The sequence below is a fragment of the Eriocheir sinensis genome, unplaced genomic scaffold, assembly GCF_024679095.1.
Source record: "Eriocheir sinensis breed Jianghai 21 unplaced genomic scaffold, ASM2467909v1 Scaffold389, whole genome shotgun sequence".
Taxonomy (NCBI): Eukaryota; Metazoa; Arthropoda; class Malacostraca; order Decapoda; family Varunidae; genus Eriocheir; species Eriocheir sinensis.
The window spans coordinates 72,093-91,367 of NW_026111708.1; the positions used below are offsets into that span (position 1 = coordinate 72,093).

The window sequence follows — 19,275 nt, forward strand, 5'->3', positions numbered from 1 at the left end:
TCAAGCAAAACGTCTCGGAAATCCCCGGGATCACAAAAATCAACTCTAACAAACTACAACAAATATATACTTTTTTTTACATCCTAATCTTAAAAAAAAAAACTATACACTTAATTCTAGCTCTTCTTCCAGTACGACATAATTTCCTTCTCTTTCTCTATGTCACTCTTCTCTCGCTCCAATGTCTTTCTCTTTCTCAGATGATCTCCCTCCCTCACAATCTCACTAACCATATATACCTCCTGCATGCCGCTAGTCTCATAACAATCTGGCTTTAGGAGACGAAACGTAAAACTAAACCGATTATAACAAGGCAAGCAAGGGCGGGGACTACGAGAGAACGAGGATGGTGTATTCGATTAAGAGGACGGGAATGCGGGAAGGTGGGTGGAGGGGGTCGGTAAGGCACGTGTGGAGGGGAGCAGAGTGGAACGTATGATACAAGGGAAGGGGGTGAGGGGTGAGGTATGAGGCAGGATAGGGACGAATTTTGGGGGTGAGTAAAGGCATGAGGAGGGATAAGGAAGGATGGGGAAGGAGAAGGAGGGATGGAAAGAAGTGGGGAAGGATAGGGACGAATTTTGGGGGTGAGTAAAGGCATGAGGAGGGATAAGGAAGGATGGGGAAGGAGAAGGAGGGATGGAAAGAAGTGGGGAAGGAGGAGGAGGAGGAGGGCTCGAGGAAGGTGAGGAGCAGGGCAGGGACGAGTTTTGAGGTGAGTAAAGGCATGGGAAAGGATGGGGAAGGAAGGGGAGATGGGGAGTAGGAAAGGAGAAGGGGGAGTAGCAGGAGGAGGCGGAGGAGCAGTGAGCAGTAATCAAGACGACATTGTATTCACCGTGACCCTGAGGAAGCGGGGTGCAGATGCTTGGCCAAACTGACTCTTCTCTGGCCGCTGAAAAGACACCCCCGAACACCTGGGACTCTACCTTACCGTGACGACCTATTCACCGCCCCGAAACACCTCCGTCTGATAAAATGAAGTTAGAAATCAAGGTTGTGCGACGATGGGACAAACTGGCAGTCTCTGTGGACTCTGCCAGTGACTCACTCTGACCATCTGGGACACAAGATTAACGTCCCGGCCGGCAGTGGACGAGTATACACGTGAAGCAGACTTATCGTTTTGTCTGTTTTGCGTCCACAAGTGTCCGCTTTGATTGTTTAAATTCCTGTTGTTAGATATTTGCTTTTAATTTTTGAATGTTGGTCGCCTGAGATATGATTGCAATTAATATGGACCCGTACGCAGAAGTTTCTAACATGCCGGACGCGTATCGGACTAGTATCATTTCGTCTATTTTGGGTCCACAAGTGTCCGCTTCGCTGTTTATTATTCCTATGCTGTTAATTTTTAAATGCGAGTCGCCTGATTTATAATTCCAATTATATTGTACATATGTACATCAGTAATTAATTGCATGCAGAACTTTCAGACATGCCGTAAGCGTAACGGACTAGTACGGACGATATGATCGATCGAGTTACAAAAATCCGTTTGAGGCCGCGTAACGGACTAGTGCGGACGAGTTACAAATAATTTGTTAAATTGTCACCACGACTCAGTGATCTTTGCGCTGTAGACTTAACTCGAATGACTGACATGTCCTGGTTGATAGAAATCTATACCCTTAACCTAACTTAATTAAACCTAATACATACCGGGCCCAACGGGATTCGAATCGTCTTCCCTGAGGACTCCGCGGATCAACAGCGCGCCTTAGCTCACTGAGCCATGGTGACAACGTGTACAAGAAGCCTTTCGACCGTTCACGTTCCAATCATTTTATGTTTTCTTTCACAACCGGTTAAGTTAGAGAAGCTAATAAATGATGTTTATTGTACAAATAGATAGATAGACAGATAGATATATAGATATATCAAATCATATTCACATTCATTCATTCATATCACAAGTGTAATAGCATAAATTAGTGGATGTTCATTTATAGTATTTTCCTTTTTAATTAATAGCACTGCATGTATTACCCCCCTGGCTTCCAGGTAGCTATACGTACGTGTACAATTAAACATATTGATGGCTATAGATGCCGAGTATATATATGTCCCCAGCACATTTGCACTTTTATATATATATATATATATATATATATATATATATATATATATATATATATATATATATATATATATATATATATATATATATATATATATATATATATATATATATATATATATATATATATATATATATATAGCATTAATTGTGTTACTTAATTCATTGTTCCAGTCACCCTATTAATCGATCGTCCTCTCATAGCCTTCTAGTTACTCATGTTTTCTATGTAACCCAATTATAGGGCCAACTCTTGAAGACTACGGTCGTTCTTGCGCCGCCATTAACCCTTTAGCAGCGCGGCCTTGATTCTGAATGCTCCCTCTAAGCGAGTTAATTTTGAAAAATATCACTTACGCAAATCATTATATAACACATATCAACGCACTCGTCATCAGTTTCTGCAGCCTCCAAAAATATTTACCTCTACTAAAGTACTTTATTAATCACTTAATAATACGTATAAATTACAGCGCGCCAGTAACTCTCCGTGCGTTCGACAGGTGGTCTAAAGAAAACGAGCCCGTTTTGAGGGAGACGTAAATAAGGATAAATAAATATATTCCTCATGAGAGGTCCTGACATCTGGTGACAGTCCTCGGAACCTCAACCTTCTCGCCTTGCTCCCAAGGGTTTAGCAGCTGAACCCCTCCCTCTTTCTCTCTCTCTCTCTCTCTCTCTCTCTCTCTCTCTCTCTCTCTCTCTCTCTCTCTCTCTCTCTCTCAATTCTAACGACTAATAAGTCATGGCAAGATTCAAAAGATATTTGAGTGTGTGTGTGGGTGGGGGGGAACCATTCATTATTTTTTTTTTTTTTTTATTGTACGAAAAAAATATAGCATTTGTATCCTTGCATTTCTTTTTTGAAGACGGCGTTGTGAAAGGCCCCTCGCCCGTCTGATTGCCCTATGGGACTAGGGGAAGGTAATTAGGTCTGAGTTTGACCACGAAGGGCACCCTTGGGAGTACTTTGTTTATTCCTTTTCTACGTTTTCTGAGTAGCTTGTGTTCTTTATTTTAGAGGAAAGAAGTGTGTGTGTGTGTGTGTGTGTGTGTGTGTGTGTGTGTGTGTGTGTGTGTGTGTGTGTGTGTGTGTGTGTGTGTGTGTGTGTGTGTGTGTGTTCTTTGTCCATGGTGTAAATCAGAATTTTTTCACATCATTATTATTCATTACCAAAGAGAGAGAGAGAGAGAGAGAGAGAGAGAGAGAGAGAGAGAGAGAGAGAGAGAGAGAGAGAGACCGCACACCGTTACACTCCCCTCTGTATATGGAGTATAGTGTGTGTGATGTGACTCGACCAGCCACTATAGGGTGGCCCTGACACTCCCCTCCCCCCCCAGCGGCGGGCCGTTGCCCGCTCATCGACATATTTGTACTCATTTGTAATATGTAAGATGTAAAAAATAAAGAAAGAAAAAAGAGAGAGAGCAAAAAATAGTTTACCACCAAATGAACAGGCTTGAGTCGTTTTTTGTGGTATGTCATCCACAACGAAAGAATAGAAAGGAAAATATTACTAATGTAGCTTCATATCTTGTGTGATATTATGAAAATTAGCCGCTGTACATATAGCTCAGTGATGTATTGTGCTCTGAAATGACTACCAGATATCCGCCTACACTGACCAGGAAGGAATCGAACTTCGAGCTTCCCAGGCGAAAGCGAGCATTATACCGACTGAGCTACCGCGGCTATGTTGCAATTTCATCAAATCTTAGTTTCGTTTCAACACTCTCTCTCTCTCTCTCTCTCTCTCTCTCTCTCTCTCTCTCTCTCTCTCTCTCTCCAGGAGCAGGCACCAAAAGAAGTCGCTCTAAGTAGTCATGCTGGTTTACGTACGCTAGTTCGTGTCAAGAGCCTTGCATGATGAAGGCACGAGTCGACGATTTTTTTAGAAATACAATAAATCAAGAATGTATATAGAATGAAAACCTCGCACCCTCCATCACAACAGAAGATTCATCAACGCTTTCTACTTTTGCAAGGTAACTAACTACAGTGATGTTTTGTATTCTAATCCTATATATGTGCTTTATATATATATATATATATATATATATATATATATATATATATATATATATATATATATATATATATATATATATATATATATATATATATATAAATTGTAAATTATATTTTTCATATGGCTACTGATTGAGAATGTGCAAGCATTTCCTCATGTAACACTGAATTATAAAGTTTACAGGTGACTATATATTGATGATATACTGTGATTTATTATTGTAAGCCTCGTAAGAGAGAGTCTATGAAGGGATATGTGTCCAGGGAGGGGGAAGAGACGGATGACTGAGAGAGAATTTAGAAGGGGAAGCAGGAGGGGCGAGGAGGAGGAGGGAGAAAAAAAGGGAACTGTATACCTACATGGGAGATATGATACGTGGCCTACGACACTAATAAAACATTGACTTCTTTCATCAATTACATATACTTTACATCAGTAGCAATTCACAAAAAAACACATACCACTGGGGCCTTGGGCTGCAGCTCTAGGCACAGTTCGACAGAGGAAGATCCATTGACCACATTACCTAAGAGAGGAAGAACATTTGTTACGACGCTTCATGACAGACGTACAAGAAATTATTTATAATTTTATAAATATGTTTACCCCATGTATTCCATCTAAAAGAAGAAATGCCACCATATAAATGCAATATCTATCTATCTATCTATCTATCTATCTATCTATCTATCTATCTAGAGAGAGAAAACTAATGAAATCAGCGTGGTGCTCTGGTGGAGGGCCGGCGAGGGTGGCAGTGACGAGGAGGGGAAAGGTGGTTGGGGTGTGAGAGGGAGGGAGGGAGGAAGAAACTGAAAGATGTCCATTACTGAACACACACACACACACACACACACACACACACTCCCTCCCTCCCTCCCTTGCCTCCTCCTCCTCGGCATAGTACGTATCATACGCGTGACGTTCACAGCTTCACAAGTTCACACGCGCGCATCAGTTTCCGACTGATTGCCTTGCTGGTAAGGTTGGATGTCTATCTGCAAGCAATTCTCATGGAATATCATTTCGCTATTTTTGCATAGAAATTGTAACGTAGATCTCCTCAATTTACAGATATGGACCGGTGGTTTAGGCTGAAGGAGCCCTCACCAGCTGCCAGGCTGAAGAGGCTGGTGAGGCAAATGAAAAAAATGAATGACGGAAGACGAAGGGTAGGCCTGAAGGGCTACTATGTAATAAAGCAGGGGAACTTGATCTTTGTGCGGCCAACACCACCCTCACCATGTGCACCAAACCCATCACCACCAACAACCCTACCCCCACCACCTACACCATCCTCATCAACAATTAAACCAACCCTCACCTTACCCCACTCACTAAAACCTAAAACAAATAATGACTAATAAAAGTAAAGAGTAACAAAAAAAAAAAAAAAAATCTTGGCTGGGATTCTACACCCACACATTCGTTATCTACCCCTCGCGGTCCCAGTCATTCAGGGGCGTTCCTAGACATTTTGGGGCCCGGGGGGCTCATTCCCATTTGGGGCCCCTCTTATGGGGTGAGAGGCGAGCACAATGAGCCAAAGCAGCTGCGGGGTTTAGTGGGGTGCTGTTAGCCCCCACTCCCCCACCCCGGGAAAATTTTTAGAATATGAGCAATTGTAGAATCATTTTAAAGGCACTTGTAAATGCAAATTTCAGACATTTTATTTCTTAAAACTAGGTGCACACTGAATAATTGAAGATCCACTTAATCCAGTTAAGCATAATGATAAATGGTAAAAATGAGGATAACAGCTAGTAATGTACTCTGATGGCGATATGATGTGGAGGGAGTTAAATGAATCAATATTGCTGGAAGGGACTCCATTATGTAAAGGGAGATAGATCAGGGTGAAGGAGTTAGAACAGAGTGAATCATGACTGGATTGAGAACAAAGTTTGGGGCGGTAGAACAGAGTGGAAATAAGTTAAACAGTGAAGGGAAGGTAGAACAGAGTGAGGGGAAGGTAGAAGAGAATGAAGGTAAGGTAGAACAGAGTGAAAGGGAGGTAGGACAGTGATGGGAGGAAGTAGAACATATTGAAGGAAGGTAGAACAGAGTAAATGGAGGTAGAACAGCGAAGGGAGGTAGAAATTAGAATACTGTGAAGGGAAGGCCCGGAAGGTAGAACATAGTGAAATGGTTCAATTGGAGGTAGAACAGAGTGATAGGAGGTAGAACAAAGTGATGGGAGAAAGAACAGAGTGATTGGAGGAAGAACAGAGGGAAGATGTGAAAATTGGGGCCCTTTAGTGAGACCCAAATTTGTCTTTCGGGTCCAAATATAAATGGGGCCCTTGACCATTTTGGGGCCACTGAATTTAGCTTGTCCTCCTGCCATAGCAGCAATGGTTAAATTTCGCATTTTGGGGCCCCCCTCACTTTGGGGCCCGGGGGGCGATTTCAAACAGCCCCCCCTCGCCCCCCCCCTCAGGAACGCCACTGCGGTCATTATTTTTTTTTTTTTGTAATATTCTCTCTCTCTCTCTCTCTCTCTCTCTCTCTCTCTCTCTCTCTCTCTCTCTCTCTCTCTCTCTCTCTCGCGCGCGCTGACACGATCACGCGAGAAATTGAGATGTTCGTAGTATATTATTTTAGTGTTTCGTGGATTATGATGGTTGAAGCGTGATGAGTGAAGAATGGACTAAGGGAGGTATATAGGGGAGGAGATGGGGTGAGAGGAGTGAAGCATGATGAGCTAGGGGCAGAGAGGTGGGCGGGCAGGGCGGAGAACCAATAATTAAAACAAGGAAAAGTTAAAATGTCAATACAGTACCAGAGGAATGACTGTCCATAGGGAGATCCTAATTAGCCTCACCGCTCCGCCCCTTCTGAATCACCAGGTGGAAACTGAGGTCCCAATAGGCATGCTTTTCTTCGTGCTGCACGATTATGACTGATAAATAAAAATAAAATGATTGTGCAGTTATCTTTCCTTTTTCCTATTAGAGAGTAAGGAAGAAAAATGTGAAAATAAAGTGGAAACCGGAAGACTCTGAGATGAAACAAAGAAAAGACCCCCACAACATCTCTCTCTCTCTCTCTCTCTCTCTCTCTCTCTCTCTCTCCTAAAGTAGCTACTGAATATTTTTTATTTCAAAAAGGGGCAGAGAGAGAAGAGAGAGAGAGAGATTCAAGTGAGCAGATGGGAGAGGGAAATTATGTTGTGGGCCTCCTTGACGTGACCTGGCCAGCTCCTACTCCTTTATTATATAATTATTTTTTCCTCAGGTCTTTCTTTGTTCATCTCAGAGTCTTCCGGTTTCCACTTTATTTTCACATTTTCTTCCTTACTCTCTAATAGGAAAAGGAAAGATAACTGCACAATCATTTTATTTTATTTATCAGTCATAATCGTGCAGCACGCAGGCGTGTTGTAGTGTGCTGTGCTGGTAGCTATATGATCGATCGAGGCTGCTTAAGTATAGGGCAGGGCCATTCTTGAACGTGAGGGTACAGCTGTTATAGATGACACTTAGAGAGTTATGGCGCCATGAAACCGCGGCAGCTCCTATAAAAGCAAGAGAAAAAAATTATTAGTAGTATCATATACCACAACTAGCTCTTATTATTATTCCCTACTTAATTCTCCCACACCATGCACACACCGGTGTCGAGTCCCATCCATCAGCTGGCTGGCCGAGCCTTCCTTCCGGTCTCGATCTGTAACTTGAACACAGTTAATTGTCTGGCTGCCCGTGGGGCTGATTGAGACTTAGCAAACAAGGTAATTAGGACCTGAATATATAAAAAAAAAAGTTATCTTGGATGCATGTGTAGGCCTATAGGTGTCCCTCATAGGCACTTATGAGTACTCGACCCGCTAGGTCGGCGCCTCAGGACTGTAGGGACTGTAGCTAGCTGGTTACTCGATCATAACCGCCTATGAGGGACACCTATAGGTGTATGCATGTCTCCCAGATAACTTTTCTATCTATTTAGGTCGTATATATATATATATATATATATATATATATATATATATATATATATATATATATATATATATATATATATATATATATATATATATATATATATATATATATATATAATAACCTTGTTTGTTGAATGGCACTATACACTTCAATCATAACTTACCATGGATCTGACTCGATGATCTGAGTGCACGACGTCGATCAGCGCGGCTGCATGGTCTATCGAAGCTACTGCAGTTAATTACTGGAAAATTAAAGTTGGGGGTGCTTTGTTATATACAAATGCGAGATATTATCTTGCATAACCAATCCCTGCTATAAGCTCTGTCGCCGACGTCAAGGCGCACCCCACCAGACAGAGTATGTCCCACGATGGGTCAGTCACGTGCGTGATCTGCCGTTACTGACCCAACTTGGTTAACTTCACGAACATGCGTCCGCGATATTTATAGTGGCGGATCATAGGAGGCGTGGTCAACATCTCTCAAGTTATTCTGGGTTTGACTGATAATTACGCTCGCATTTAAAATCTTTACTAACCAGTAAAAACTCTCGAAAATAATTTCATTGTATTTCCCAAGCAGAGTTACATGTGGTTAAGAAGTAATTCAATCATACGTGATGGGGCGGCCTTAATAAATAAATGCAATTTTAATATACGACTTAGCATATCTCAGTACATGGCGCCTCGAGCCTCTCTCTCTCTCTCTCTCTCTCTCTCTCTCTCTCTCTCTCTCTCTCTCTCTCTCTCTCTCTCTCAGGCGCACACTTAATTGCACGCACACGTACCATCATCATCTTCATCATCATCATCATCATCATCATCATCATCATCATCATCATCATCATTACTACTACTACTACTACTACTACTACTACTACTACTACTACTTCGATTGCACCGTAAACACTTTTTTTGTCTGTGGGCCGGGTACACGTACTAGCTGTCAACACATTCCTCTCTCTCTCTCTCTCTCTCTCTCTCTCTCTCTCTCTCTGCACACTATAACATTCACCACATACAAGGGAAGGGAAGGAAGGAAGGAAAGGAAGGGATGGGGAGGAAGAGGAAGAAAGGAAAAGAAGGGAAGGAAGGGAAAGATAGGGAAGGAAAGGAAAGGGAAGGAAGGGAAGGAAGGAAGGAAATATAGGAAAGGGAAGGGAAGGGAAGGGATTGGAAGGGAAGGTGAGCAAAAATAAAAGGCTATGAGAAAACATGGAAAAAAATAATAAAAGGGAATGAAATGAAAAGGAAGGGAAGAGAAGGAAGTGGATCGAATAGGAGAGAGGAGAAGAAAGGAAGGAATAAAGACAGTGATAATAAGGGGGAAGGGAAGGGAAGGCGAAGAAGAAGAGGAAAAGGAAAGGAAGGGGAGGAGAAGAGAGAGAGAGAGAGAGAGAGAGAATAACTGCTTGTGATGAGAGATATCTATTGTATATTATCATTATTATTATTATTATTATTATTATTATTATTATTATTATTATTATTATTATTATTATTATTATTGTTATTATTACTATTATGGCTGAACATTAAATTTTATGGAACTTTTTAAACATATAATGATACTCGTGGTGGTAATAAACTCTCTCTCTCTCTCTCTCTCTCTCTCTCTCTCTCTCTCTCTCTCTCTCTCTCTCTCTCTCTCTCTGCAGTCGGTGACGCATTGAAAAGAGAGAGAGAGAGAGAGAGAGAGAGAGAGAGAGACAGACAGACATTCTAATCATATATATCTTGCTAAACACACACACACACACACACACACAGGGGACACAAAGGCGGCCAGCACCACTACTAATCTTCGAGCCTCGAGTCTCGATCCTCTCAATGACCACTTTGCCTTCCAAGAGCAAGATTTTAAAGCGAAAACGATCCCTATAAACGGCCCTTGCTTTCTTCTCCTTCTCTTTTTCTTACTTAAAGACAGACACAGATACAGACACAACCCTTCCTCCTCCTCCTCCTCCTCCTCCTCTTTCTCTTCTTCCACTTTGTTTTTATCTTTGCTTTTTACGTACAGAAATACAGATACAGAGATAAGGACACAACTCTTCCTCCTCCTCCTCTTCCTCCTTCTCCTCTTCTTGATCTTTTCCTTGTTATATCGAGACAGACACAGATACATAGATACGACCCTCCCTCCTCTTCTTCATCTTGCACACAGACAGACAGACAGACAGACAGACAGACGGGAAAGTGTTCTTATCGCCTCACTGACCTCCGCGCCGCGCTGGGCACTTCCCTGGATCAAGGGAAACAAACCGTCGCGACTGCCCTGTGCATTCTTGGGATTCCAGGAACCTGTAAATACCTTGCTTGCTCTCTCTCTCTCTCTCTCTCTCTCTCTCTCTCTCTCTCTCTCTCTCTCTCTCTCTCTCTCTCCCCGTCTTCCTTGCGCAATAAACCTAACGAGGAAAGGCTCTCATCTCGTAACTTGCTCTCATTCAGGAAATGTCGCCTTCAAGGAAAATTGATCGAAGGTTTCAAAATACTTCACGTCTTCAATGTGGACAAATCCAATTATGTTTTATGATGGATGACACGTTTCGAACGAGAAATGATGAAATGCCAGAAAAGAGAAGTGTAAACAAATAAATTCCAACTGTACTAAATTTTTCTTCACCAACGTCGCAGCGCGGGAATGGAATAAACTCCCGCCTTCAGTGGTCCAGTGCAACACGACTGTTTCATTTCAAAACAAGATCGAGCGACACTTCCTTCACCCTTATATTCGCTGAGGTAAAAACACAAATTCTTCCTGGGATTTGATTTGATGTAGTATCACTTCAGTTTTAAGGACAGACCACCTTGCCTGGACCATAGGGTCTGTGTGGTCTGAGCACCTATGGAAATCTATGTAAGTCTCTCTCTCTCTCTCTCTCTCTCTCTCTCTCTCTCTCTCTCTCTCTCTCTCTCTCTCTCTCTCTCTCTCTCTCTCTCTCTCTCTCTCTCTCTCTCTCTCTCTCTCTCTCTCTCTCTCTCTCAGTAAAGCAATTACTTACATATTCAACTTTCCGTCAAAAAAAAAAATGTGTATGTGTGTGTGTGTGTGTGTGTGTGTGTGTGTGCGTGCGTTTATCAAGATCCATCTACCAGCCTATCCTTCTATTAATCATACCTATCTATTTATCTATATCTATTTTTCTATCTATTTATCTGCCTAGATGTGTGTGTGTGTGTGTGTGTGTGTGTGTGTGTGTGCGCTCGCTCATTAAATTGGGGCCATCTGGGATGAATCTCTCATCTCTCTCTCTCGTGCAAGCATACGACATATTACAACGTCAGGAAAGTATTCTCGCAGCTGACATCTTAACTCAGCAAGATACTGTTGGGGTGGTGATCGACTTTGGCGAGGCATGGCGTGTCATATGTGTCATATCTGAGGCAGCAGTGTACGCGTCTCATACAAGACGTACGTCTCGAAACAGGAGCGTGAGAACCGGATGTTATGAGAGGGAGGAAGAGGGGGTCGCTACTTGGTCCGCGCGGCCGTAACTGATATGACTATTTATTTGTAGCCTTATAATGCTAATCCTGGCCTTTCGGGGCTGCAGGGTGACGATGAAACCAAAAGATGGTGCACAGGTAAAAATTAACCCTGAACGACATTGATTAAACTTTTAATTAGTAGCTGTTTACTGGGGAGGTTGAACTGTGTGTGTGTGTGTGTGTGTGTGTGTGTGTGTGTGTGTGTGTGTGTTTTTTTTTTTTAGTTCAATACTAAATTTCTTTCGTTTCAATACCAAATCTAAGTCCAATACCAATCACGGTGCTTCAATACCAAATGGATTTTTCAATACCAAATGTACCCTAATTTGGTATTAAAAAATACCAAATGGCAACCCTGGCCCTATTGTCGCCCCACAGAGGCCATTATTAATTATCCACTGAGTCAGTGTGTCTCAGTCGATCTCAAACCGCACTGCGTAGTGTGCGCGGCTGTGAGTCGCTGTGTTCTATATAGTGGACTCTTGCGTATACGTTAGGGGTGCCAGATTCTGCTTTGATCAAGGCAACACATTTTGGTAAGTAAGAAGTAAAATGAATCTGTATGGTAGATAGGAGAGAGAGAGAGAGAGAGAGAGAGAGAGAGAGAGAGAGAGAGAGAGAGAGAGAGAGAGAGAGAGAGTGACGGGGAGGAGGAGGGGGTTATGCGCGTCAGTTACGCGTATACATTTTCCTCCCTTTCTCTTTTTTTCCACTTCTCCTTTATTTTCTCCTTCCCTTTCCTCACCTTTCCTTCCTTTCCCGCCATTCACTGATGCATTCTGTAACAGTGGCTGACACGCGCGCAAGCGCGTCTCAGTCACTGTGTTAGTATATATAGTAGTAGTAGTAGTAGTATACTAGTAGTAGTAGTATACTAGTAGTAGTAGTAGTATCATTACCATCATACAACAATATGCTGTCCTCTCGATCCTAGCTGCCTGCCTTACAGCTGGGGTTTGTGTGTGTGTGTGTGTGTGTGTGTGTGTTTTTTGCTGACCAGTCAACAGCGAGGGTCTGGCGGAACACGTGCAATGAATAACATTTTTTGTCTCACGGATATTAGGGGACGAGAATGGTTTGGTATTAGTATAGTAGTAGTAGTAGTAGTATATAGTAGTAGTAGTAGTAGTAGTCTTTATATTATTATTATTATTATTATTATTATTATTATTATTATTATTGTTTCAGGTTTGCGGTGATACGATCCTTGGAGTGCTTGCTTGTGCTTGGAGATATTGTAATACACTTCGCACATTACTGTTCATTCAGGTAATGCACAATATATTCTAATAATGATAACATACAGCAGCAGTGATGATGACTACGAGCCATCATATAACACGGATCCCATAGAAAGTCGGCGTGAGAAGTCGAGAGAAAAGCGAAATCGTAGGAAAGCACAATGGGCTCGCAAAAGAAGAAAATTATTGCAAGAGAAAATACCAGTAATTGAAGGCATTCGAGATCCGCTGCTGCCCTCAGAAAGCGAAGAAGAATTTTATAGAAATTATAAAAGTAGTGTTCATGAGTTTACAGACAGCAGCGACCCACCTCTATCTGACGCATCTATGGAACAACCTCCCCAAACCCTTGACATGTTAAATGGCCCCAGCAAGACTGATTCTGCAATAAGTAATGTCACTAATGTGCTACATGGGCCTAGTCGCCCAGGAAACAGCGAGTTGGGCCTTGGCCCTTGCGAGACCTCCGATGAAGAGAGTATTTCAAAGCTAGAGAGGCTAGAGGGACTGATCGTGCATGACTATACCGATAGTGATGAACACTCTGACAGTGTAGACGTGACTGTACTCAGACGAGATGCTCCAGGAACATTATGGGATGAATTACGAACAATTCATTTCGAATGTAAGTTAACGCGAGATGCTACAAACAGAATATTGCGTGCTCTGTCTAAATATGGAATAGGATCATTGCACACACTGCCACTTGACTGTAGAACCTTAACAAGTATAGCTGGGGGCGCGGCAATGGGCAATGGCATTTTTACGCGTTCAGGCGTAGAGTACTATTACTTTGGCGTCGAAAGCCAAATAAAATCGATACTAAGAAGGTATCCCTTACAAGTAAGATCACAGTTAAAGGAGATTACTATCTCCCAAAACTTAGATGGGATACCTTTATTTAAAAGTTCTGGTATCGCTGCTTGGCCTTTACTTATGCAAATAAGTAATATTCGACCCAGAGCAGTCTTTCCTGCAGTAATTGGAGTATCTAAAAATAAACCACAGACACTTGAGTACTTGGAGGAGGCCATAAAAGACCTTGCAGATCTACTACGATCAGGAATTGAGGTCGATGGAATAAGATATCAAGTTAAATTAGGTCACGTAATATGTGACGCCCCAGCGAGAGCTCTCGCCAAAAATGTAGTTACCTTTAATGCGAGCTATGGGTGTGACCAGTGTACTTGTTGGGCAGTACACGATGGAAAAAGACTTATTTGGACTCAGACAAACTCCATTGATCTACGAACAGACGAATCTTTTAGACTGCGGCAGCAACCACAGTACCACAAAGGAAATTCAGTTTTTGAAATGCTGCCCCTCGACATGGTCGAGGACTTTCCAATAGATTTTATGCACCAGGCTGGTGGTACAATGAGGAAACTCATTAGCTGGAATGTGGAGGGCCCTAGAAAGGGAGGGGAAGGCCGTGTTATGTGCCGCATGTCCCCAAGTATGGTGAGCATGTTGGACAACAGACTAAGAGCCATACAAAACCAAATTCCCAACTGTTTCGCCAGGAAAGCGAGGCCAACAACTGAACTACAGAGGTATAAGTTCACCGAGTTAAGGCAGTTGCTGCTTTATACGGGGAAAATTGCTTTTCACGGGCTTATGGCCTCCTCAAAGCACTACAAGCATTTATGTAGCTTCAATGTGGCTTGCAGTATTCTAGTAGATGATAACTTAAGTCATTACTTGAACCTTTCGGAATTACTGCTCCAAGGATTTGTGAAAGACTGTATTAAACTTTATGGCACAGCATTTATGGTGTACAATGTCCACGCCATGCTTCACCTACCTCGTGCTGCTAAAAAGTTTGGAGCACTGGATGCTGTCAGCGCATGGCCATTCGAGAATTATTTGGGGAAATTAAAGAAACATGTAAAATCAGGTAATAGACCCATAGTCTCTCTCAAACGAGGATGTTTAGAAGAGAAGGCCTGCCATGAGGGTAAGTGCGATCTGGAGGAAAAAACAGACCAGCACATTGCCACAAAGAGACCTAATAACAGTTATGTCGATATGGATTCGAAATCCTGTTTCGACATAGTTAAAGTAGATCCTGCCGGTAAAATGGTACATGCTATAAAATACCTTGACCCGAAACCCTTCTTCAAGGAGCCTGTGCCATCCGATGTAATTGGATGCTTTAAGGTAGTACGGACTAATGTATCGTACGTAACATTATCAGTTACTTATGTCAAGACTCTGAGGCGTGCTATGCGCATAGACTTAGAAGGGCTTGAGGGCTGGCCAGATAAAGATTGTAAAGTTTCAGTATTTAATGCATTGTATCATGAGACTTGCAGTTAAAGCATTCATTCTTAGTAACGTATGTATGCAAAGATGTATATGTTTCTTAGTATGTATTGAACCATCTGAGATAGAATAAGTTAACGTGATTATATCAATGCATGACCAAAGAATCTGTTAAGTATTGATCCAACATTGGTGATTAACCTATGGGTTACATATTCCTTATAGCGTAACTGATCCTAAGCATATATCTGTGTTTACATATAATTTCTATTACATATCTGTAGTCTATTAAAGCAACTGCAGGAAAATATGTCATCCAAGCGGTCCCAAAGAAGTGTCCAGGTGAGAAAACAACTCGAGAAACGACATCGTACTGACCCACAATGTTTCAGTTCCGGTGGGAAGGTTAGTATATATGCTGTTTCACTTACCCACCTTCTCAGCAGTTGTGTTATACTAATGTTAATAATAATAATAATCATAATAATAATAATAGTAATCATAATAATAATAATAGTAATAATAATGTACCAGCGGTACATAAGATAAATTTCAGACGTGCGGTGTTTCTCTCTCTCTCTCTCTCTCTCTCTCTCTCTCTCTCTCTCTCTCTCTCTCTCTCTCTCTCTCTCTCTCTCTCTCTCTCTCTCTCTCTCTGTCCACGTTGTGTGTGTGTGTGTGTGTGTGTGTACACGACATATTTTTATTTTTTTTAGAAAACAAAATATTTTATTTCATTTTTTTATGATCTTATTTTTTACAGTTCTGGGGAATGGTCTCTTGTCTCTCTAGGTATTTCGGGTTCGTCCATCATGAGAAACTTTCCCCCTTTTATAATGAAATAGCCCTTGAGGCCTACACGCCTGCGGCGTCTGTTTGCTTTCTTCATTATTTTTATGAGGCGCCTTAGCTCCTCGCGCTCCTCCTCAGGACTTGGGAAATGCTGTTGCTCCATGGTCTGGAAAAAAAAAAAATATATATATATATATATATATATATATATATAATCTATATAAATAAATATATATATAAAAAATATAAATAAATATATATATATATATATATATATATATATATATATATTTATTTATATTTATTATATATATATTTATTTATATAGATTATATATATATTTATTTATTTATATTTATATCAAGTATTTGCAAAATTATAATGCATATAATTCGCATACATACCTCTTTTCCTTAGGAAAGGCACTCGGTAACTGACGTCAGCGAATGACGGCTTGACGGGTATAATACGCATTTTTCACGTCGACGATTGACAAGTGACAGCATGTTCAGAGAGAGAGAGAGAGAGAGAGAGAGAGAGAGAGAGAGAGAGAGGGGTGAGGGTTGGATTTAGGGAGGGAAAAACACACACACGCACACACACACACACACACACACACACACACACACACACACACACACACGAGAGAGAGTGAGGGGAGAGAGAGAGAGAGAGAGAGAGAGAGAGAGAGAGAGAGAGAGAGAGAGAGAGAGAGAGAGAGAGAGAGAGAGAGAGAGAGAGAGAGAGAGAGAGAGAGAGAGAGAGAGAGAGAGAGAGAGAGAGAGAGAGAGAGAGAGAGAGAGAGAGAGAGGTTACTTTACTTTTTTCAACTGACATTTTTAGCATATTTTTGGAGTGATATGAAAATTTTCGTCCTGTAACTTCATTCCTGAATGTCTTCAGAATAAGTTGGAATAAATATCTCATCAAAGAAAGGAATCTTTGATTTTAAATAAAATTTAATATGACCGCATATAAAAACAATTAAAATATATACTATTTATGACCCAAAAGTTATGAAACTTGGCCAGAATATGTAAATCATCATGAGAAACACAATGGTTATAAGAGTTAAGCTCTAAATACAGCCTGGTAAAAATTGGAATCGTCACCGTGGTATCCCCTAATTACTCACGTTCCTTACAGGCGAGATTCGCTGTCTTCGACTTTCTCAGAGACCGGCCTTGGAGCTGCATGACAGTGCTATCGAAATGGATCGTCCCGATGTCATCTCTGACAGCCGCTGAGAAAGAGTTAACTAAAGATTTCAACAAGGAGGAGGCTGATGCTCCTTACGTATGCTGGTATCCGCCGCCAGAGGATTCTGATTACACGTAAGGTTTAATTAATAAATTATTATGTACACACACACACACACACACACACACACACACACACACACACACACACACACACACACACACACTTGCTAGCTACGTGGCAGTCAAAGCAAAAACCATGGCATCAACACTGCATATATGTGTATATATGTGTGTGTGTCGTGTGTGTCGTGTGTGTAGACAGATAGGTAGATAAGTATCTATCTATCTATCTATCTATCTATCTATATATATATATATATATATATATATATATATATAACGTCTGGCATGCGTAACCAGTCTCATTTAAGATTTTTTTTTCTTTGCAGACGAATCAGGAAACTCGTCATAGTGGACAGCAACAGAGGAGAACATTGGGTCCCTCTACCCGGACGCCTGCGTGGTCGATACACCACTTATGAACAGTGCGAATACCTCGTCGCAAACATAATACTCACAAGTGATTGTGAACAAGAAGCTACTGCAGATGATGGCAAGCGACATGCAGCTGATGGCTCTGTCAAGAGAAAAGCACAGTCTACCGTACAGATCTCATCAAATCGAAAGAAAGTTAAGGAAAGGACGCGTGAAGCCGATACTGAAAAATCGGCTACGTCAGAAAAGACTGCACGTCCACGTACAAGTGAAACAGCTGTGAGTAATGGTGAAAACTAAATGTGAATCTTTCTTTCACTATATAGCATTTCTTTTGATAATTATGGCCTATATATACTATGATCGATAGAGGTACTCATCCCCCGAACGTAATCTTCCAGCAGGATGGTGCAGCTTCACGAAAGTCGCATGGTACCAGCAGGGTAGACAAAGAGGTAGTCAACAGATCTAAACCGTTGGCAAGCACTCATAACGTCGTAGCCAGCACCAGTTCTGGTGGGAAGGTTAGTATATGCTAGCTGTTTCACTTATCCACTTTCACTTATCAACAGTTGTGCTATAATGATAATAATATTGATAATATTAAAAATAAAACATTTCAAATCAATCACTATCCAAACACTTTAATTGCTATCATTCATACCTTTGACCGTGTCCTGGTACAAGACCTGTTGCAACATATTACAATAGGTAATTAATTATTAATTTCCTTACAGCCTAGATACTCTCTCTTCGACTTTCTAAGACTACGGCCTCAGAGCACCCTGACAGTGCTATCAAAATGGATCGTTAAGAAGTCATCTTTGAAAGGCAAAGAAAAAGAGTTAATTCAGGACTTCAACAAGAAGGAGGCAGATTGTTCATTTGTGTGCTGGTATCCGCCGCAGGATTATGATTGCAAGTAAGGTTTAATAAACAATTATATGTTCACACACACACACACACACACACACACACACACACACACACACGTACGTACGTACGTACCAGCTATCAGAGCTATAACGTACACTTAATTGGCAGTCACAGCAAAATCCACGGGATAGACACTGCATGTGTGCGTGTGTGTGTGTGTGTGTGTGTGTGTGTCTCACACGTGACCCCGCGCTGACCTCTAGCTGGCCTTCCCACTACTCCTTTTTTCCTTTCTACTCCTTTATTTCTTGCCTCTTCTTATTCCCCTTTTACCTTTTCTCCCTTCTTCCACCATTCACTTAATATATTTCTCATTCACTCTCCATTTTCCGCGATCGTGTTTTTTTTTTTTTTTTTTTACATTGCAGCCTATTGCGCCGGTAGGCTTCTTCCCGGTGGATCCTGATGGTCGGTCCAAGGCTTCTCTCCGGTAGGTCCTGATGGTCGGCCCAGCCCGTTCTGGCGCAGGCGAGTGTTTAAAGTGGCGCCATCTTGCATTGGCTCATGCTGCCCTCCCAGAGCTCATCTTTGATCCTAGAATCTAGAGTCCGGGTTGATAGGTGGTCTTCTGGACAGCATGTGGGTAGTTTTAAGCCACTCGGCGGCGGCTGAAAAATCCCAGCTTGGTGGCACCGGGCGGGGATTGAACTCGCGTCCTCCTGAACACGAGGCCGTTACTTTGACGACTCAGCCACCGCCTCCCCACACCGTGTGTGTGTGTGTGTGTGTGTGTGTGTGTGTGTGTGTGTGTGTGTAGATGGATAGAGACATAAATAGACTGATAGATAAAGTCTGGC

At 41.8% G+C, this 19,275-nt stretch overlaps 1 protein-coding gene across 2 annotated transcripts; it reads left to right on the forward strand.

Annotated features, from left to right (window-relative positions):
- The first annotated feature begins 11,591 nt into the window (after window positions 1-11,591).
- Window positions 11,592-18,444, forward strand: LOC126992040 (uncharacterized). 2 transcript variants are annotated; one of them, XM_050850710.1, is made up of 6 exons: window positions 11,592-12,083; window positions 12,736-15,458; window positions 16,992-17,179; window positions 17,497-17,821; window positions 17,944-18,066; window positions 18,280-18,444. In XM_050850710.1, exon 2 carries the CDS (start codon window positions 12,840-12,842, stop codon window positions 15,105-15,107), a length of 2,268 nt encoding a protein of 755 aa, XP_050706667.1. In that variant the 5' UTR covers window positions 11,592-12,083; window positions 12,736-12,839; the 3' UTR covers window positions 15,108-15,458; window positions 16,992-17,179; window positions 17,497-17,821; window positions 17,944-18,066; window positions 18,280-18,444. The 2 variants fall into 2 exon arrangements, with proteins under 2 accessions (XP_050706667.1, XP_050706668.1); XM_050850711.1 differs by having other exon boundaries at window positions 17,947-18,066.
- The last annotated feature ends 831 nt before the right edge of the window (window positions 18,445-19,275 follow it).